The sequence below is a fragment of the Danio aesculapii genome, chromosome 13, assembly GCF_903798145.1.
Source record: "Danio aesculapii chromosome 13, fDanAes4.1, whole genome shotgun sequence".
NCBI lineage: Eukaryota > Metazoa > Chordata > Actinopteri > Cypriniformes > Danionidae > Danio > Danio aesculapii.
Genome location: NC_079447.1, coordinates 2,187,288 through 2,211,118, shown reverse-complemented (window position 1 = coordinate 2,211,118; position 23,831 = coordinate 2,187,288). Strand labels below are relative to the sequence as shown.

General features: G+C 34.3%; 1 protein-coding gene across 1 annotated transcript; it reads left to right on the top strand.

The window, feature by feature from the left end:
• The first annotated feature begins 17,949 nt into the window (after positions 1-17,949).
• Positions 17,950-22,937, top strand: LOC130239892 (zinc finger protein 518A). The gene is made up of 2 exons (XM_056471263.1): positions 17,950-19,180; positions 21,885-22,937. The coding sequence occupies exons 1-2, from the start codon at positions 17,974-17,976 to the stop codon at positions 22,586-22,588; spliced, it is 1,911 nt and encodes a 636-aa protein (XP_056327238.1). The 5' UTR covers positions 17,950-17,973; the 3' UTR covers positions 22,589-22,937.
• The last annotated feature ends 894 nt before the right edge of the window (positions 22,938-23,831 follow it).

Sequence of the window (23,831 nt, the reverse complement as noted above, 5' to 3'; positions counted from 1 at the left end):
TCTGTGTAACACATTTGTATGATGTTGTTGACTTTAATAATAATTTTAAAAAAGGAATGAAGTGCACAACAAATTTTTAATCACAAATAAGGTTAAAGAGGTTTCCTTCAGATTTATACATCGAGTTTATCCAGCGAATGTTTATATTAAAAAAATGCTTATTGAAAAGGATCCCATTTGTTCCTATAATAGATGAATCTGTCGATCTTCTTTTTTGGGAATGTGCCCATGTTAAAGTTTTTTTCTCAATGCCACAAGAACAAGAGGTATTACATTTCACATAGTTTCTGAAAGAGATTAATATATATATATATATATATATATATATATATATATATATATATATATATATATATATATATATATATATATATATATATATATATATAAAGTAAAATTACATTTACATGAAAGTAAATGTTTTCAGAGCATTGCATGTTTTCAGTGCTTATTTGTTTTGTGATTGTTCTAAAAGATTTATATATACTTTGAAGTCATTCACAAAATGGGTAAAGTTTGGTTTACATTGAGCCCACTTTTTCTTATGTATATGGGATTTTCCTAACAGCATAAACAAATTAAAAATATATTGTCCTTTACAGTTCAGGTTCTCATTATCAGAATAAAACAGCACATCAAATAAACCAATTTCTATCTTATACTTCTTTTTTTTTGTTAATAAACAATTCCAAATCTTTCCAGAATATTCTTGAGTAAATACAATGAAAAAAAAGATGCAAAATTGTTTCTTTTTCTTGACCACAAACTTCACACATATATGAAATATTAAGTTTAAATCTTTCCAAAACATGTTTAGCGGGATAAATTCTATGGAGTATTTTGAGTGACACCTCTTTGATTTTGTTATTTAAACAAATCTTATTTGTCAACTTCTAAGCTTTAACCCAAGAAATATGATCGAATAATGAACGCCAAAAATATCTTGCTGTAGGTGGAGACAACGAACGGAGAGCATTCTTCATAACCTTATTGTTACATTGTTGTTTTAAAACATCAATATTTCCAATGAAAATGTTTTCACAAGGATTACCTAAGCCGATCCCTTCTGAAATACCCTTTTCAAAAGCAAGACCACAGCCTTTGGAATTGCATCCAAAACAATAGCGAATTCTCTCGGTTTAAGAAATTCAGTATAAGATAACAAATATCCATCAGGGTTAATTAACTGCCTCACTAACAGAATACCATTATTGAAGCAATTCTGATCAAATAAAGAGTTGTTTTTAAATAAAACATCCTTGCTATTCCATATGAATTAATTCATGTTAAGGTTTTCTGGAAAGTTCCTTTCAAAAGAAAAAGGTCAGGAAGTCAGTTTATTGACATGTGTTTCTCTTTTAGATCATTTTTCTTTGTCATACAGGGATGTTTCATTTGGTTTTCATCATGTTGATAAAGTTAAAGATGAATATTTTCTAATAAATCTGTTTATTTTCATTCATTTTCTTTTCGGCTTAGTCCATTTATTAATCCGGGGTCGCCACAGCGGAATGAACCGCCAACTTATCCAGCATTTGTTTTATGCAGCTGCAACCCATCACTGGGAAACACATACACACTTATTCACACACACATACACTGCGGACAACTTAGCCTACCCAATTCACCTGTACCGCATGTGTTTGCACTATTGGGGAAACCGGAGCACCCGGAGGAAACCCACGTAAACGCAGGGAGAACATGCAAACTCCACACAGAAACGCCAACTTGAACAGGCTCAAACCAGCGACCTTCTTGCTGTGAGGCGACAGCACTACCTACTGCGCCACTGTTTCACCATCTGTTTATTTTACTAGCCAAATTTTTTATGCACAAATGCAAATTTTTGTCTGTAAAGCCCCTGTTTCTAATTGTATGTAAAGATTTGAACTATTATTTAAATACAATCTCTACCTCCAGCAATGTTAAAGCTTTAAAATCAGCAACACCATGTGAATCTTACAGTATTGCCTCTTTTTATAACACCCAGAGGACTGTATTGTATGTGACCTTGTAAACATCACTGTGACCTTGCTCTAAGATAGATTTAAAGTGATTTTTGTAATTGATATCCCCCCTGACATAGTCTTTTGTTTCTCTTTTTTGTTTTGTTCAGTTGTCTACTTTTGTTGTTATAGGATTTGTACCTTTCCTGTAGATTTGTGGATTCTTGTTGAACGTTTCAATAATAAAAAAAAGAGGAATGAATTGCAATTCCTAGTGGACTTGTTCATCTCTTTCCTGGTAATTTATCCTCTGAATCAGACTAATCAGTTAAGTATTGTGGAAATATACATTTATATTATCTATCTATCTATCTATCTATCTATCTATCTATCTATCTATCTATCTATCTATCTATCTATCTATCTATCTATCTATCTATCTATCTATCTATCTATCTATCTATCTATCTATCTATCTATCTATCTATCTATCTATCTATCTATCTATCTATCTATCTATCTATCTATCTATCTATCTATCTATCTATCTATCTATCTATCTATCTATCTATCTATCTATAAATATATATATATATATATATATATATATATATATATATATATATATATATATATATATATATATATATATATAACTGGTGTGACAGACCTTAAAATGGTTTCCTGAGCCCTGACTGTCTCCAAAGTAATGCAAATGGTCAGTTTCACAGCACGGCTCTGTCTATTGTTTTCTCTTTTCGGTCAACTGGTCTCCAGAACAGCATTTGCACACTGTTTTCTGCCTTTGTCTTCGGGTGATACTTTCAGGTAGAAGAAACCCCTTTTGTTGATGAACTTATGTGGTCAGTAGCTGGGCAGGTTTTCTCAGACTTACATGACCCTGCCGACAGCAACACTTCATTTCCATGCTTTGTTTTAGAATGTATAAGAACCTAGTGCTTGCTGTACAGTTGAGAGTTGTCTTTCGATGGCGCCACAGCCACGCTGAGTTCTTCTTATTAAAGGATTCTGCTTTGAAGACAACCGAAAGTTCTCCCTGGTGTTTTGGGCTCTTAGAATTTTACAACAGTTTGGTGCCGTGAGCCAGACTAGAGAAATTCACAACAAAATCAATGGCGTGAAAATTATACACCATGAATTTAATAACTGTTACATTAAAAAGTTATGCAGAACTACACTGTCGCCTAAATGCAAATCTTGTTGGAATTCCTTATTTGAGCAGATTGAGTGGAAATAAGTTTGGAACTTAGTAAATACTGTCTCACCAGTAAAGTTAAAGAAGTGACATATAAACTACTACATTTAATTCATTCAGTGGAATAAGTTGTTAAAAACATGGACATGGACTCTACGTGCACTTTTTGTGAATTACATTTACATTTAGTCATTTAGCAGACGCTTTTATCCAAAGCGACTTACAAATGAGGACAAGGAAGCAATTTACACAACTATAAGAGCAGCAGTGAACAAGTGCTATAGACAAGTTTCAGGTGTGTAAAGTCTAAGAAGCTGAGCATTAGTAATGTGTTTTTTTTTTTTGAGAGAGAGAGAGAGAGTCCAGTTAGTGGTATAGCCAGAGAGGCAGTTACAGATTAGGAAGGAAAGTGGAGACTAAACAGTTGAGTTTTTAGTCGTTTCTTGAAGACAGCAAGTGACTCTGCTGTTCTGATGTAGTTAGGGAGTTCATTCCACCAACTGGGCAGATTGAATGTGAGAGTTCGGGAAAGGGATTTCTTCCCCCTTTGGGATGGAACAACGAGGCGACGTTCATTCACAGAACGCACGTTTCTGGAGGGCACATATATCTGCAGAAGTGAGAGCAGATAAGAAGGAGCAAAGCCAGAGGTCGCTTTGTAAGCAAACATCAGAGCTTTGAATTTGATGCGAGCAGCAACTGGCAGCCAGTGCAAACGGGTGTGTAGCGGAGTGACATGTGCTCTTTTGGGTTCATCAAAGACCACTCGTGCTGCTGCGTTCTGAAGCAGCTGAAGAGGTTTAATCGAGTTAGCTGGAAGCCCGGCTAGTAGAGAGTTGCTAGTAGAGGAGGGACCGATAAAACACCTGTTTTTTGAATGCACATATACCCAAATGTTTTGGATTAAAGTTGAATATCTTATATTTAAACTTACAAAATTAAAAATTCTGTTTTCTTGTAAAGATATTTTTTGATATACAATAATAATAACAAAACTTTGGAGCAAAATTTGTTTATTAATTTAATGATTATATGTGGGAAGTACCATGTACACAAACAAAAATGGTCAAATGATAAGCCTAATATTTATTTGTTTAAAATTGATCTTAAGCGTTATATCGAGACCCTAAAAGACACACACAAAAAAAAAATAAATAAAAAAAATAAAATATAAAAGCTATAAGGATGTATGCAATTTTGGAATCCTTTTCTTATGCATTTTTTTTGTCATTTATATATCCCCTATAATATTTATTTATTTATTTTTATTATTCTCTACTGATTTGTTCCTTTGATGTAGAAGAATGTAAGCATTGTATTCCTCATTTTTTGTATGCTATTGTTCTTGTTATGCAATAATAAAAACATTTACTTTCATTTGCTTCATATCACATCCATAAATGCAAATTATCTCATTATAAACCAATTTTTAAGGTATTCATTGGGACAATAATTTGAAATACACTGAGGGAACACTATGGCTTGGAAAACATCCTGTCGTGCCCCATTTAAAACTCCCCTGTTAACATCAGTACTTTATTCTGAATTTCTTACACTCTTTGTATCTTATTTTTGATTTTATGCTTTAATTTCCTTCATTCATTCATTTTCATTCAATGAATCCAGCACGTTTTACGCAGCGGATGCCCTTCCAGCTGCAACCCATCACTGGGAAACATCTATATACACACACACACACTACGGACAAGTTAGCCTTCCCAATTCACCTGGACCTCATGTCTTTGGACTGTGGGGGAAACCGGAGCACCAGGAGGGAACCCACACCAACACAGGGAGAACATGCAAACTCCACACAGAAACGCCAACTGACCCAGCCGAGGCTCGAACCAGCGACCTTCTTGCTGTGAGGCGACAGCACTACCTACCTATTGTTATTTTTATGAATGTATATTTATTGATTTATTCCTGTTTGAATGCACGTAAGAAAAAAACTGAATAACTATTTCCCATTGATCAGTTGCAGCTGGAAGGGCAGTATAGTATAGAGTATATAACCAGTATATAGCAACATGTTAAATACATGTAATAACAAATCCAGTTAAACCTATTTAATTTGAACAATTACAAACACGGTATACACATTATGTTAAAGTAATGGTGTAAAAGAGTGGATAATTTGTGTGGATAAATAGATTTCAATAATGGGCTGCACGGTGGGTCAGTGGTTAGCACTGTGACTTCACAGCAAGAAGGTCATTGGTTTGAGTCCTGGCTGGGCCAGTAGGCGTTTCTGTGAGGAGTTTGCATGTTCTCCCCGTGTTGGCGTGGGTTTCCTCTGGGTGCGCCAGTTTCCTCTACAGTCCTAACACATGCGCTATATAAGTGTATATATTTATAGTGTAGAAATGTGTGTGAATGTGAAAGTGAATGTGTATTTTCAGTACTGGGTTGCAGCTGGAAGAGCATCCGCTGTGCAAAACATATGCTGGAATAGTTGGCAGTTCATTCCGCTGTTGCGATCCCTGATAAATAAAGAGACTAAGCTGAATGAATGAATGAATAAATAATGACATAAATAAACAACAAACAATTAATCATTAATTTTCATGAGTGTGTGCATGTCATGTATTTTATTCTCTCATATACATTAAAATAAATAAATAAATAAATAATAAAAGTTTACAATCAATGTGCACGTATCTTTTCTCACACATATTTTAAGCAAAGAAAGAAAGAAAGAAAGAAAGAAAGAAAGAAAAAATCAATATTTCCTTAAATACATTATAAATAAACAAAATAAATAAATAAATAAAGTTTACAATAGATGTGCATGTGTTTTCTTTTCTCACATAAATTATAAATAGATCCATCAATCAATCAATAAACAAACAAACAAATAAAAAATAAACAAATAACAAAAGGTTACAGTCGGTGCATGTATTTTCTTTTCTTACATACATTATAAGTAAAAGCATAATTAAATAAATAACCTATTTAAAAAAGTTTTACAATTGTTTCACATACATTAAAAAATACAAATAAAAATGTATTAATTATAAAAGTTTACAATCAATGTGCATGTATTTACTTTTTCCACATAGTTTTTAAGTAAATAAATAAATACATTAAATAAATAAATAAATAAAATAAGTAAATACATTAAATAAATAAATAAATAAATTGATTAATGAAATAAATAAAGTAAATAAATACCAAAAGCTTACAGTAAATGTGTGTGTATTATCTCTCGCAGACTTTTAAATAAAATAATAAATCAATAAAGACTAAAAGTTTACAATCAATGTGCATGTATTTTCTTTTCTCACATACATTATAAATAAATGCATAAATAAATAAATAAATAAATAACCTAATTTAAAAAGTTTCACATTTGTTTCACATACATTAAAAAAATAAAAATAAAAATAAATAAATTATAAAAGTTTAATATCAATGTGCATGTGTTTTCTTTTTTTTCCACATAGTTTTTAAATAAATAAATACATTAAATAAATAAATAAAATCAAATAAATAAATCAAATAAATAAATACATTAAATAAATAAATTAATTAATTAATAAAATAAACAAACAAACAAACAAATAAATAAATAAACAAACAAACAAATACTAAAAGCTTACAATCAATGTGTGTGTATTATCTCTCGCATACTTTTAAGTAAATTAATAAATCAATAAATACCAAAAAGCTTACAGTCATGTGTGTATTATCTCTCGCAGACTTTTAAATAAAATAAAAAATCAATAAATACCAAAAGTTTACAATCAATGTGCATGTATTTTCTTTTTTTTCCACATAGTTTTTAAATAAATAAATAAATAAATACATTAAATATATAAATAAATAAAATCAAATAAATAAATCAAATAAATAAATACATTAAATAAATAAATAATCTAATTAATAAAATAAAACAAACAAACAAACAAACAAACAAACAAACAAACAAACAAATAAATAAATACCAAAAGCTTACAATCAATGTGTGTGTATTATCTCTCGCAGACTTTTAAGTAAATTAATAAATCAATAAATACCAAAAAGTTTACAATCAATGTGCATGTATTTTCTTTTCTCACATACATTATAAATAAATGCATAAATAAATAAATACATTAAATATATAAATAAATAAAATAAAATAAATAAATAAAATAAAATAAATAAATACATTAAATATATAAATAAATAAAATAAAATAAATAAATAAAATAAAATAAATAAATACATTAAATATATAAATAAATAAAATAAATAAATAAATAAATAAAATAAATAAATACATTAAATATATAAATAAATAAAATCAAATAAATAAATAAAATAAATTAATAAAATAAATAAATACATTAAATAAATAAATAAATTCATTCATTAAAATAAATAACTAAACAAACAAACAAACAAACAAACAAACAAACACCAAAAGCTTACAATCAATGTGTGTGTATTATCTCCCGCATACTTTTAAGTAAAATAATAAATCCATAAATACCAAAAGTTTGCAGTCAATGTGCATGTATTTTCTTTCCTTGCACACTTTTTAAATAACTAAATAAATAAAGTTTAAAAACACAAACATACAAACAACTAAATACCAAAAGTTTAAAATCAATGTGGTTGTATGATCTTTTCTCGCACACTTTTTCCAAATAAATAAATAAATAAATAAACACCTAAAGTTTATAATCAGCATGCATGCATTTCTTTTCTCCCACACACTCGTATGTATGCATGTAAAAGCGCGTGTAGCAAACAGTCCAGAGTGAGTGACGCATTAACAGCCTCTATATGGCCGTTATAAACAATGCAGCGTGTTAAAAAGAGGAAGCACATGCTATCTCCACCTCTCTGTCATGCATGAATGAAACAGCAAGCAGCTCCATGCACAACCAAAAAAAGCATGCACCTGAGCGCTAACAGAAACGAAATGCACACAATTTAGAGCATGCAATTAGATAATATAAGTGTGATGTGGCACGCAGGTAATCCACTTTTGTCATGGACTTGAGCTCTTTTTGTCCCCGGATTGAACTGTCATGGCTGCCGTACACTGTTGACTGATCCCGGCTGGACTGCTGGAGGCGGAAAAGCAGTGTAAGTTCGACACTTTACATGCATTTAAATGCCATTTCACATATGCATTGGGTTAACTATGACTTTTTGGAGGGGATTTGAAGTTTGAGGAGATGTAATTTCTTACGCGCGTAAAGACACGTAAATGCACTCATGTTTGTTGCTCAAGTTTACTTTAACGCAGGATTTAAGGGTTGCCAACTCTTCGAACATGATTTGTGTTGGATTTCATGTTGTGTTGCATAGAGTCAGACATAAAACTTTATAACACGTTCATTGCATTGTGACATGAGTTCGGCTGAAGCGCAGGTGCAAACTGATTGCGTTTTAACATCTCACCGCGCAAAACGCAGGTACTTTTATTAATACTTTTAATTAATAACAGTTTATTGAGTCAATATGTGTCCAGAAATAGAGATTTAGTTATACTATGCTTGCAAAACAGCACAGATGTCTATGCCATTGTACTTTGGTGTGCATCTTGGAGCTAAAAGATTGTGTTTTAAAACTTTAAAACAGTAATTTCTACATTTATTGAATGTTTTAGAGCTATTTATAACAATGCACAAGCTCCACCTAACACAAAGCTATGTTAATCAGATAGTAAAACTATGCTTACAAAACAGTTCGGTGATGGTTATCTCATTGTACTTTGTGGAGCTAAAATATGCTCTTTCTTTTTTTATTGAATATTTTAGATTTAGAAGTCAGAGATCCACTCATTGCATCTTTTTATTCGAAGGAGTACCATGATATTACCATGGTACATGTGGATTGCTACTATTATTTGTATTCATTTAATTGTTAAGTACATACTACGTATATTAGGACTAACCTTAAATGAGAAAATAAACTGTGAATAAAGACAATAAAAAAACACAAATTAGTGTAAGCATATCATTTTGAATCAGGATTAAGTGTTTAAAAAGTCATGGCAATACCATAGTACTGAACAGCACACACAATTCATCATTGTGAATTATAGTCATAAATACATGCAAAGGTTCAGTTGTCCCATATATATATATATATACATATATATATATACATACATATAATATATATATATATATATATATATATATATATATATATATATATATATATATATATATACATATATATATATATATATATATATATATATATATATATATATATATATATATATATACCTATATATATATATATATACATACATATAATATATATATATATATATATATATATATATATATATATATATATATATATATATATATATAATTTTTTATAATATTTTTATATAGTAATAAATTTTTTTACATCTTATAATTAACCTATTATAATGAAAACAAGAATTCAATGTATAATACAATGGAGTTTAATGTCAAGTCTGATGAGCAACAGTATGTTCATAAAAAAAATCTGATTCATTCACAACATTTAATTGAAACAATTAATGCAAATATGTTTTTTGTAGCTTTACAACAAACCAAACAAATAAAAGGTTAAAATTAGAAATAACAATGTGTTATAAATGCATTACCCCCAACATTCTGCCTCTCTTCTCAGAGGGGATGGAGGGCCAAATCAAAGGTTATCACTGCTATGTTTTACGTTAGTATGTTTCTTGTCAATAAATGCAGTTGCCATATAATATTTGTATTATACATTAATAAAAAACATGATTAATAAAAGTCTTCAATTAGACCCTGTAATCATCAATTAAATAGACTTTGGCATTCATTTAGTTGCTCAAGCGTAAAACGAGGCGAAAAGCCGTTTACTCGCACGCACCCGTCAGAATCGGCAGGCTAGCGCAGAAGCTCCATTGATTATACTGGGGTAAAATGAATGTTCATATTATAAAGACATGACAGGAAAAATGTAATTGAATGCAGAGCTTCTTGTACACTCTGAGACCCACTTTATATCAGATATCACTCAGCCAGTGGAGATCGCTGATTTTTTAAAGAAAACAGACCTTAAACGCGCCGATTTTGCAATGGTATACAGTTCACCGGAAACGTTTAACCCAGGTTACTGACAAATTAAAAGCCCTTTAGCATACTTCCACATATACCGGTATCGGCCGATAGGGCTTCAAGTGATCTGTAATCGGTGATTGGCCCCAAAAATCCTGCACAGAGCACCTCTAACTGTATATATTACAGTATTTACAACACTTAAATGCATGCTCCAGCATACTGTAGTATTACCTATAGTGAACTGATAAATTGTAATAAATACTGTAGTATACTTCAGTTTGTACTACAGTATAATATACTCCATAGTTGCATAAAATCACAGTATTGGGTCATTTTTTTAAGTATGATTCTGTTTATTACCTTATATTAGTGGCTGTGTTACTATAATAACTATAGAATCATCACAACACATTAATTCAGGTACTTTACTATAGTATAGTTCAAAAACACTGCAGTATTACTATAAAGTACTGTATTATTTTGTGATGTGGGAGAACATGTTGTGCAGTTACTGCTTATGTAACAGTGTTATGATTTTTGTGGCGAGCTCAGTTGACTGTTAGACATTATCTGTATGAAAGACGTGCATTATTACAATTGCCTTACCCATTTAATCCCAGTGGTCACAACTGTAATCGTGTCTTTTGTTTTATTTCTGAAAGCTGTAATAGTGGGTTATTTTTTGGCTCAGGGCTCAGAGGCTCAGTGGTTAAAAGTCCCGGCTGGGTCAGTAGGCATTTCTGTGTGGAGTTTGCATGTTCTGCCCGTGTTGGCATGGGTTTCCTCCGGGTGCTTCGGTTTCCCCCACAGTCCAAACACATGCGCTATATAGAAATTGAACTAAATTGGCCGAAGTGTATGATTGTGTATGGGTGTTTCCCAGTACTGGGTTGCAGCTGGAAGGACATCCGCTGTGTAAAACAAATGCTGGAATAGTTGGCGTACATTCCACTGTGATGACCCCTGATAAAACAGGACTAATCCAAAGGAAAATTAATGAATGTTTCAATCTCACATGACCAGATACTTGCACATCTGTAAGTTGTAAGAGATGTAAATTTGATAATGTCGCGATTGTTACTGGTTGTATTAAGATAGTTAACAATAGAAATCAATTGAATTCCAGTGGATTTCTGATCGTTTCCTATTTACCGTATTCACTGACTTGTGGTCACCATTGTAAGCATTTATAAAGCTAATTTAAGATTTGATTAGATTCAGCTTTATTGTCATTACACATGTACATGTACAAGGCAACGAAATGCAGTTTAGGTCTAACCAGCAGTGCAATAGCAGCAAGTGCAGGATACAGGTAAAAGATAAAAGTGCAATTATAGAAAAACTATGGTGATATTTACTGATGGATGTACTATGAACATGATATACAGGCTGTATTAACTATGAACAGAGATTTACAATAGGTGAATATCAGTGGTGTAGTCCTTGCTATACGCACGTATACTCGGTATGCTTACTTTTTTTCCACGAGCTTCTGAGGATCAATAATTGCATATACCCTCAGTATAATCACTAATTTTTCTGATTAAACTTCCCTAATTTTAGTGTATTATTTTAAATTCTTACTTAAAAATTTATATATTTTTTTGTTTACCGCAAAAGGATCTGTTCCTGATCCGCCCTAAAATGAAAATCCTAAAATCGCCCCTGTAAAACAGTATTTCACAGTCTTAATCCCACCGCTACAGGGAACGACACTATATATAACACTAAAAATGATGAGGCAAAGACTACTCGTAAAATATGCGAATTAAAAGGGTAACTACTAGTATATAATAGCGACAGCAGAAGACAAGCTCCTAATAGTTTGGTTTAAAACAAGCATGCATAAATGTGACAATCAAAAATAATGGCTGACTGTTGTTTAAAGGAACATATTAAATGCAAAGTAATAAGCCAGTAAAGAAAGTAAGTTGAAAAGCTGTCTTTCCATGTATGCATTGGCTCTATTGAGTTAAATACTTAAATAAAAGTGAACTAAATTGTTGTAACTATCTTGATTGACTCTTTTTTTTCAGTATTAAAATGATTATATAAGCTACTTTACATACTGTATACATGCAGACAATCACCGAGGCTGCTGGGGGGCGCTATTAGCTAAACATAAATCATTAAATAGGATTAGACTATTAGCATCTCTCTTTAAAACAAATTAATTTGTTTATTTTTTTCTTTTTAAATGGGTAGTTTTCCCCAAAAATGAAAGCGGTCATCATTTACTCAACCTTTACTTGTTCCAAACCGGTTTGTCTTTTTTTCCTTCTGTTGAACACAAAAGAAGATAGTTTGAAGAAAGCTGGAAACCTGTAACCATTGACTTACATTGACAACATTGACAGTATTTGTTTTTCCTTTCATTGTGGAAGTTAATAGTTACAGGTAACTGATGGAAAAAATGATATATATATATATATATATATATATATATATATATATATATATATATATATATATATATATATATATATATATACCTGATGAATCAAAGAAACATTGACTTGCGTCGTTTCTTTGCCTACTTTCATTTAAAATTTGGGTCGGGTGTATTAGTACACCACCTTTTTTTAGGACTACACCAGTGGTGAATATATGTACAGGTTGCTATTAATAATCAGAGGGTATGCAGATAGATATTATGAACATAATTACAAATGGATATGTACAGTGGGAATGTACAATTCAAGATGAATTAGTGCAATGTAGTGTGATGAATATCATTGCATATTCTTAAAACGAAGGGGGATAACGGGAGTAAATAGATCAAAATTATAAGTAAATGTAATAAATAAGCATAATAAATAAGCATGTTTCTCTTTAAATTCTCACAAAACATACATGTATTGCAGATTCATCAGCCATCTGCACCCCTCCGTGATTATAAACACTGGTAAAATTATAATTACTTTGATAATTATTGTGATATTACAGTTTTTGTTTATGAGTATGAGCTTGAAAGTTTGCCCAAATTGAACCAGGAAAATGAGCCAGGAATTACTATATAATCATTGAGAAGCACTTAATATTAGCATTATTATAATGCTAATATACTTTTTATTTAGTTTCAGGTCAATCTGTGCTTTTAAAAACACTATTGGTTGGGTCTAGGAGGGTGGGTCAGTGGATCGGTCAGTCAGTCAGTCAGTCGACAGCGGCCTCTGGTAGGTTTACACGAGAACAGCAGGCACGAATGACACTCGCGAGAGAAATTTGATGTCTGAAAAAGCGTACACAGCGACCTTTGGTCATCCCTGTCAACCCTCCTATTTTTCCCAGGATTCTCCTGTATTTTACAGTTCTATCCCGCTATCATCCTGTAAAAGTATTTTCCTGTATTTCTCCCGTATTTTCAGTCTTTCTCTGAAGGGTGGCAAATACATATTAAAGAGCCGAGCGTCCCTATTCGCAACCCATACCGCCGAACCACCAGGGGCCGCCCTTTGCTCTTAAATGTGAGTCTGTTCTGTGCTTTTGCTTTGTTTAGGCATGAAACACTTTAAAATAAATATAAAAGGGGCGGGATTCCCTTTCCTTTTCATTACAGGTGCCGTCTCCCCTTCATATACAATCCTCAAAACAGTCATATAGCGGTGCGTGACTGTCAGCTGATGCGCTCCATACTGATAAATAGACGCTGTTTCCCAAACGGATTCTGTACATGAGATTTGATGCAGAGCGAAAGTCTGGGTTTGGGGTGCGTGTTTGAACAGATATACACATAATTAATAATAATAATAACATCTGAAGATGTCGATCATGGTGGGTTTTTTTCAAACACATCTAATTTCATCCAAAATGAGCATACTCGCTGCTCTTTAATCAGAATGTGTAAGTTATACAGTGAAGAAAACGGCTAATGAGATTTGATAGCTTGATTCTATTTCATTTTACTAGCTATTAATTGTAATAAGCTGAACTGTTTGCTAATGTATTTACTGCTAATGTAAACTATTTAATTTTTCTTTTGTAAATAATAACAATAAAACGTATCACTAACCATTTAACTGTTTATTTACAATAAAACAGCTCCAACTGAACATATTTAGTAATGGCTGGGGGAATCCTTTATTATGGTGGGCATATCCCTTATTTTCACATCCCAGTGTTGACAGATATGCCTTTGGTTGATTTGCAAAAACAAAAGCTGCAAAAAAACATAGCTCCTGGGACGTATTTGTCACTCTCCAGAAATATAAATAGGGGTACGTTTTCAGAATGAGCCTGGGTTGAATGTAACAGTATATAATATAGATATGAATTGACTTGTATCGTGATATGAGATTTCTTTTGTCATATCTCACAGATTTAGTACTTATTGTGCCTTTAATAATACAGTTGAAGTCAGAATTATTAGCCCTTTTGAATACTTTTCCCTCAATTTCTGTGTAACGGAGAGATTTCTTCAACACATTTCTGCACATAATAGTTTTAATAACTCATCTCTAATAACTGATTTATTTTCTCTTTGTCATGATGACAGTAAATAATATTAGACTAGATATTCTTCAAGACACTTCTATACAGCTTAAAGTGACATTTAAAGGCTTAACTAGGTTAATTAGGGTAAAGTTAGGGTAATTAGGCAAGTCATTGTATAACAGTGGTCAATCCAAAACAAATATTGCTGAAGGGGGCGAATAATATTGACCTTAAAATGGTTTTAATAAATTAAAAACTGCTTTTATTTTAGCCGAAGTAAAACAAATAAGACTTTCTCCAGAAGAAAAAATATTATAGGAAATACTGTGAAAAATTCCTGAATATGTTAAACATCATTTTGAAAAAATTCACAAAAATGAGGGTGAATAATTCTGACTTCAGCTGTATATATTTAAATTCATTATTGTGTGTCATGTGTCTAACAGTTATTGTTGTCTTTTTATTTGTATTAGGGGTCTGTATAGCCAACATGAATGGGGTCAATGCCAACCCTCACACTCAGGTTGAAAAGGAAGAAAAGGGCATTTGGCACAAACGCCTGCGTCTCAGGAAAACCTCCTTTTCTGAACAAAACACTGTGAAAGAGGAGAATAATGTTACCGCCAGTGAAGAGAAAGCATCAGGGGAGTCCAAGAAACAAGCGCTGAACACTTTCACCTGCTCCACATGCAACGACGGCATCTCCTTTAAACCTGCAGAATTAATTACACACTGTAAGATCGTCCATGGAGGCGAAGGAAACGCACCGATGTTTCCTTGCAGCATGTGTGATTTCTCCACATCAGTGTTTATTACGCTTCAGGAGCACCGAATGAAACACGAGGACTGTTTGTTTACTTGTAATAGTTGTGAAGACGACGTTCAGCAAACATTACCTCAGCTAATCAAACATATTCAAACACACCATTCCCTCAATGGCCAGTACTACTGCACAAGATGCAAACTCTCCATGCAAGAAACTGAGCAGTTTGTGTGTCATTCATGTCCACAACCAATCAAAAGCAAGCATGAAGAAAGCATCACTAATGGTAAGTTGTGTGTATAAATTTTTTTTATTAGAATATACAAAAGGTATACATGTATATATGCATGTGTATATTTTATGTGTACATTTATAAATAAATGTGTGCGTATATATATATATATATATATATATATATATATATATATATATATATATATATATATATATATATATGTGTGTGTGTGTGTGTGTGTGTGTGTGTGTGTGTGTGTGTGTGTATATGTGTATATGTGTATATGTATATATATATATGTGTATGTGGATATGTATATGTGTATATATATTGACATTGACGTTCAGATTTGCAGTGATAAACAATTTGGCTGTTTGGCTGATACTACATGACAGAAATGTAAATACAGCTATTCAGAAGCACACAATAGTGCGCTCACTGCACTCCAGCCAAATAGTAAGGTTTATAATCTAATTAATACATATTAAACCTCTTTAACATGATTAAATGTAGATGCGGAATCACTGATATGAGCTGGTTTGCACTGAGCTCTAAAGTTCCAGTCATCGTCAATGTAAGGCTCAAGAATGGGTCCATCGTCCTACTTGACCAGAGATCAGATGTGGCTACAAAATGGAAGTAGAAGTAGAAATCAGCCACAGCCTTTAACAGAGCAGGGTCACATGACACGAAGAGAAAGGAATTGAAAAAATCATCCTGGAAAAATGAGATCGATTGCAGGTTCTGAATGTCGATTTCGATTACTTTTCGATTGATTGCCCAGCCCTAATTTCCTGTTGTTCAGCTGCGAGAAATAAAAAACGATTTAAAAAAAAAAAAAGTTATTTTTTGGCCTTTTTGCCTTTATTAGATAGGACAGTGTTGAGACAGGAAACGAAGGGTAGGGTTGGGAAATGTCCTCGGGCCGGGATTCGAACTCGCGACGAGTTGCTACTTCACCATATGTCAGCACGCTAACCATTAGGCTATTGGGCTGACATAGAAACCATTTTAAAATAGAAATTTCAGGTGTTGATTAAGACAAAAACTCCTTTCAGTACGGAAAATATTCCTTCTATCGCGTGTTGATGCTTTTAGTTAGACACGGTGTAGACTCGATACGATAGTCAGGCATGCTCCTGCTGGTGTCGTCAATCTGACATGTGCTTCCGTGGATTCGTTAGAGCTGAGTGAAAACGTATTTTGAACCAGGAGCGCAATACCTAGTTCAGCCACTGGGTGTCAAACTTACACACTGCACCTTTAAACAAAAACATATAAAGAGATTAGATGCAAAAGCCGCTAAACGCCACTTCCGCCAAAAATGGGCTACTGGCATCGAGCGAATGCTTTAGGCACGTAGTACATCTTCAACAAATATATTGTCTTCAAATCACCTAAATCGCAGCGTCAGTGCATTCAGAAATAACAGTTTGTTTGCAAAAGCCTCTAAACGACACTTACAATGTTTACATTGCTCTACATGCATTAAATCTAAATCCCAAATATCAGAAATGACAAAAGATTGTTAAATTAAATCTTACCAATCTGTAGTCATTTCTGATATTTGGTATTTAGAATGTCAGTTTTAATGCGTTTTAATTTTAAATTTAATTTAGTTTTAATTTTCCACAGCGGAATGAATCATCAATTACTTGACATATTTATGTATTTTTAATTTTGGATGGTTTGTGTAAAGTGTTTTATGTTTGGTAAAATAATTTCTAATGACATCTTTAGTGATTTTTCAACTAAATACACTGTCTTGTCCCAATGGTGGATTTAGAGGTTTTTGCAAAAAAAGCACAAGTGGATTTAGCTGGTTTTGACGCAAAAGAAAATCTACCTTCTTAAAAACCAAACAATTGTCTAAAGTGACAAAAAAGGTATTTTATTTACCAGCTAATAACTTTATCATTACCTATAAAATGAAACTTCTCAAACTAATCAGAGGAGCCTGATAGAAAATGCTCATTTACAAGAAAAGAGGTCTGATGGATTTAGAGCAGGGATGGGCAAACTCGATCCTGGAGGGCCGGTGTCCCTGCATAGTTTTGCTCCAACCCTAATCAAACACACCTGCTTGTAGCTTTCTAGTGATCTTGAAGACACTAATTAGGGTGTTCAGGTGTGTTTGATTAGTGTTGGAGCAAAACTCTGCAGGGACACCGGCCCTCGAGGATCAAGTTTGCCCATGCCTGATTTAGAGGGTATGCATCTGAGCTCTTCATATTAGTGTGGACATGGCCTAAATCACTACTATTCACTAAATAACTATCTCTTATTTTCAAATCCCAATGCTGACAGGTATGAACTTGGAGGCTGCTCAGAAAAACGATCTCTTGCAACACATGGCTGCTGCGTGTCGGCAAAAATGGAGCCGAAGAAATTGGTGGAAAAAGCGAGAATCTTCTTCAATAGAAGAAAACAATTACTTATCCCAGGACTTGAAGCTTTTGCAGCCTAAACCAGAACCCCAGTGGCCATCCACTTTACTGGACACCAATAGCATCTTACTGGATCCAGAGAAGACTTTGGAAGAAACGAAGCAGTTTCTTCAAAGAACGGTTGTTAGTGGTAAGAAGTGGAGCGTGTCTCTGAAAGATGAGCAGGATTTTGCTCGTCCACCTTTAAATGGGATTAACCATTGGCGTTTTGGGAAAGACAAGCTATCTGGACTGATGGAGAAAAACAATATAACCGTTCCCCCAGACTGCACTACAAAAGTAGTCGGATTCAAGATGGTGGACGGCAAAAAACATTTAGTTCTCAGAGTCATTCCTTCAGACAAGCGAGATGATGTTGAGTTCAGATCAAACACTGTGAAAGCAGCCAATCAATCTTTGGTTGAGCAAAACGACACTGTTAATGCTTCAGGAAACTGTTCTCAGGGGACTCCGGAAAGAATTTTATCCCCGGGACGATGTGCAACTCAACATAACATTTCATCTTCAGTGAATAAGAGATGTAATAGCCAACAAAAAGATGCCTGCGATAACCAGGGCTGCAATACATCCAGTAATCTCCAAAATAATCCAGTCAGAAAGATCAAAACAACCAATCTACGATCCTGCGATGAGATAAATACTCATGCAAAACATCTGAAACAGCCTCTGAGTGGGTCAAAGGAAAACTCTAATGATGATCTGAGCTCTGATGCGGGATCTGCGCGCCTCGCATCGCATCCAAACCCAGATTTCTGCTCCACTTTTGGGTTTGATTGCGTTAGTCCATCTCCTCTGAATAACCTGAGCGAGTCTTTGTGTGGTTTTCAAAGTGCAGATGGAGGATTGTTATTCCACTGCGAAAGCACAAACAACTGCGACCCCAGAGATGCTGCTGTGTTCCCGGTGGGTCAGTATGACTGCGAGAGGGAGAATCTGTGTGTTTCAGAGCTGATTCAGACGGTGGAGGAGCTGCCATTGACTACAGTCAGACATTTACTTGATGAGTCTTCAAATCAGACGGTGCAGGAGCCGCCTTTGACTACAGTCAGACACTTACTGGATGAATCTTCAAGTTCTGATGACCCACAGAGAGGCGCAACATGCACTGGAGGTGAGCAATGAGCAAAACACTGCATTGAAATCTGCACATATTTCATCGCAAATCTTTTTAATTTACTTATTGTATGTAAAAATGTGTAAATATCCGCTTGTTAAGTTGTGATGTATCAACTACTGTTTCCGGGTCCAAGCCGCTACTCATTTGAACTAAGAAAATATTCATTTATGACAACTTTTTAGTCATATCACACATTAAAGTGAGAGCCCCTATTATGCATTAAAAACGGTCATATTTTGGTTTGGGTTTGGTATATATATTCGAGTTCTGATCAGGAGGTAACGTCAGATTCCGATCGATTCTGAAACTGCGTGATCGGATCTGGACATCCTATGGCTGAGAGAGATGCTGCTCGCATGAAAACTGCTTCAGTGTTCTCAGTTGACCCTTCGCTAAGCCACACCCAAAAACCGCCACCCACCAATCGTGGCTTAGCAACCGTAGCTACGCACAAGGGCTCTATCAAGCTTTCGAGCGAGGGAAACAGGCCATATCGTTGTGCATATGGATTGTGCAAATCTGACACCCGGTATCCTAAAGGTTTAGATAGGGTGGTGGAATTATTTCCCTTTTCAAAAGCAAAAACCCAAGAGGAGAAATGCCAGCGTGGATCAAGCTCTGTGAGGGGCGCTAAAGGAGCGGAGTTAAGTTGGTTTTGTTTTGATATTCCTGACACATTCAGTGACCGACGGCAGTAACTCACACACCTCTTACCCTAAACAGATCTAAACTGTTTCCTACAAAAACACAAAGCAGGTTATGTTTCACAGCTGTCGTAATCCCTTTTTTTCGCTCGATATTATGAGCACTGCCTGTTTAAGCCTTCGCCATTGTAACGTTAGTCATACTAATAGCGAATAGGTCATCATGAGTTATTGATCCGGAAAATACGAATCTGCGAATCTGTTGCTAACTTTACTAAACTTCATATTTCCATCTGTTTCAAGCTACGGTATTTAAAATTACAAATCAACAGAACAAAACAGAGATATGATCACAAACTGAGCACTTGCGTCACAAACATTCTGACAGTTATAGGTAACTTAAGCCTGGTTTAATACTTCTGCATCAAGTGATCGGCGTGACCCATGGTGCAAGCCTTGCACGTAGCTGTGCATTTATACTTCTGCACGCTGTTTCTGTTGCTCTGCAATACACTTCTGAAACGCTAGCTGGCAGTAGGAGTCTATGTTTCTCTGTGTCGAGTTCCTTCGCTGGTGTTTTGTTTTTTCTGAATGCTTCCTTAATGTACAAGTGGCTCAAATTTGCTAATTTTGAGGCGGGAACCGTCGGACGTGCAACAACTTTAATCATAAGGTAAACATAAAACAACAGTCTCCATCCGGAGCTCCTTCACGGGACTCCACACTTGTAAACACTCGCCGCATCGGGCTCTCACCTCCACCCACACTCATCAGCTGACCAACCACAGAGCTTGCGCTATGCATACACGTTACATTTTTTGAGAGGTGCTTGTCAGCGACGCCAACAGCCACGGCGAGGGGCTATGCGTCCACGCATAGGCTGCGCCGTAGCATATGCGTACGCTTGACGCAGAAGTATAAATCAGCCTTTACTGTACATTGTTATAGGTCAATGATGCTAATATTCGGCACAAATCCATCAGTTTCCCCTTTCTGGCTGCTCTTTCTATGAGTGAATGATGTAGAAGCTCTGTCCATGCGTGTTTCCTCGTCGGTTAGTTATGCTATATTTCATTGCACAACATTAATCTATCAGGCTTTTTGGTTAAAAATAGAGAAATCACGGTTTAATTTGTTATTATTAGATTATTTTTATTTTTCACCTCTTCTGCTGTGTATAAACTAAGCTGTTGAATGGTCAGCGTATGAGGCCAAACTAGCTTGAATTTTGATTGAATTATTCTCTAATCGGTTGCCTATTATGTCATGGATATACCCCTGTAATGCACACTGCACTCCTTTTTTGTCTGGCGTTCTCGGATATCTCACCTGTTCGCCAAAAATTACTAATTATATCCCTGGGAATGTCTGACCCCGGCGCATACACATTGTAAAAGATGTGCCAGGCACGAAAGCTTGACAGGCGTAGCAACAGTAACTAAGGAGGGCGGGGCTTAGCAAAGGGTCAATTATAGTAAAGCGCAATTTATTGTCAGTAATGATAACGATGTTGTAACGGGGGAAACAGTAATTCAATTGATTACTCGTTACTGAAAAATGTATCGCTGCTAGGAACGACGTTTATTTATAGCGACGTTATTCCCATCACTGTGTTCAATCTATTGATAAATGATCATTATTGTGATATTAAAAATCAGAATGAGCTATATTCGTCAAGTGTGACAGTAAATAATATTAGACTAGATATCCTTCAAGACACTAGTATTCAGCTTAAAGTGACATTTAAAGGCTTCACTAGGTTAATTAGGGGAAAGTTAGGGTAATTAGGCAAGTCATTGTATAACAGTGGTTTGTTCTGGAGACCATCCAAAACTAATATTGCTGAAGGGGGCTAATTAAAAAATACAAAACTGCTTTTATTCTAGCCGAAATAAAACAAATAAGACTTTCTCCAGAAGAAAAAATATTATAGGGAAATACTGTGAAAATTTCCTGAATCTGTTCAACATCATTTGACGAAGAAAAAATGAGGGCTAATAAAACTGAATTCAGCTGTATATACATTCATCTACTCTTCTCCATGTTTTGATCAGGAGCAATCCAGCGATGCGAGCCAGAAAACACCAGCATCATCTTCTCTGAGGATTCAGACTCGTCCACAACTGTTCCTGGATCAGCCGCCAGCTCCATTTCATCACTAAACAGAAAGCGCATGGGAGAAAAATCCTCAACAGACTCCCAACAACAACCCGTCAGTAAATCCCAAAAGCCGTCCGCTCTCCATTGGGAACCAGCGTCTCGAGACACTCCGACAACCCTTCGACTGATTCCCTTTAATTCCACACAATCCCTTAAAGTCCCTGCTGAAAACCAACCCGTTATAGTCCTCAACCATCCAGATTCTGATATCCCCGAAGTGACGAACATCATGAGAGTCGTGCACAAACACAAAACTGCCATCCAGCGTGTGGTTTTGTCTCGTAAAACTCTCCGCGCGCTTTCGGAGTTTAATTGCAGTGCGTTCATTTCCACTAATCTCATCAGCAATTATCACTATAGGAGGGAATGGCCAAATAAGAGCGTTAAGGAAAGATTCAGCTTGAAACTGAGACTCAAAAGAGTGCGTGGAAGAAAGTATACCGTGGTGCCAACGCTATCAGAAAGCGTTGTTCTGCAGCCAACGTTCACATGCTGGTTTTGCGGGCGTGTTTTCAGGAATCAAGAAGCTTGGGTTGGACACGGACAGAGACATCTGACTGAAGCCACCAGAGGCTGGAAGCAGATCTTTAACACATAGGAGATCTGAATCGGAGAATTAGACGTTTATAAAAAGCAGTGAGAGCTAAAATCAGGGTTACTATGCTAATCTCAGGGCGAGAAATGAGCAAATGTGAGGGTTTGTGTTTCAATGCTGCAGAAAAAGGTCTCGTGTCTAGTCCAAATATCTAAAAACTCTTAAATAAAGCAGCATTTTCCACACAAGCAATTGATATTGTGTTGTTTTCAGGAGTAATCAGTCTAAATGAAGTGAGTTTTGCAATAAAATGAGCAAAATAATCTGCCATTAGGGTAAGCTAAATAATCATATGTCAAAGAGAAAAGAAGATTATTTTACTCGTCCCTTTGGCTGATTATTTAGCTTGTTTTAATGCAAAACTCTCTTCATTTGACTCCTTATTTCTGAAAACATTACATTATTTTCTGCTTGTCTAGAAAATGCTTCTTGATTTTAAGAGTTTTAGATATTTGGATCAGAATCAAGCTTTTTTTTTTGCTGTGTTTATAATAACACATTCTCTTAAAGCCATTTAGGCTGGTAATTTATCTGACTGAATAATTATATACTCAAGAAAGCATTATTTATTTTGCCTATCGCTTTATTTTTGATTCTCTTTTACACATTTTGTTGACTAACAGTTATAATGGCAACTATTTCTTATTGGAATATTAGCAGATAGTTTGCTTATTATCTGTTTATATTTCTCCACTAACACACATCCTCCTGATTATGAGAAACATTGCAAGCACAATTTAATTAATAATAAATTTATAACCTAATCTCAGGGTGAGACATGTACCTGTGCTAATGTGAGGATCTCTGAGTTTCATTCTTCACTGTAAAACAAGCGTTTCTCATTTAGAGTCTAGTACAGATATCTGAAACTCTTTAAATATAGATGCATTTTCACGATGAGCTTAAAATTATTGTCTTGTTTTCTGAAATAATGAGTCAAAATTGAGTGAGTTTTGCATTTAAACAAGCTAAATAATCTGCCATTAGGGTAAACAAAATAGACTCATGTCAAAAAGAAAACTAGATTATTTTACTCACCACATTGACTGATTATTTTGCTTGTTTTAAGGAAAAACTACTTTATTTTGACACTTTTTAAAAACACAACAAAGTTTTGCTTCTCTTGAAAATGCGTCTTGATTTAAAGAGTTTTAGATATTTGGATCAGAATCAAGCTTTTTTTTTTTTTTTTGCTGTGTTTATAATAACACAACCTCTTAAAGCCATTTCAAGTGGTAATTTATAT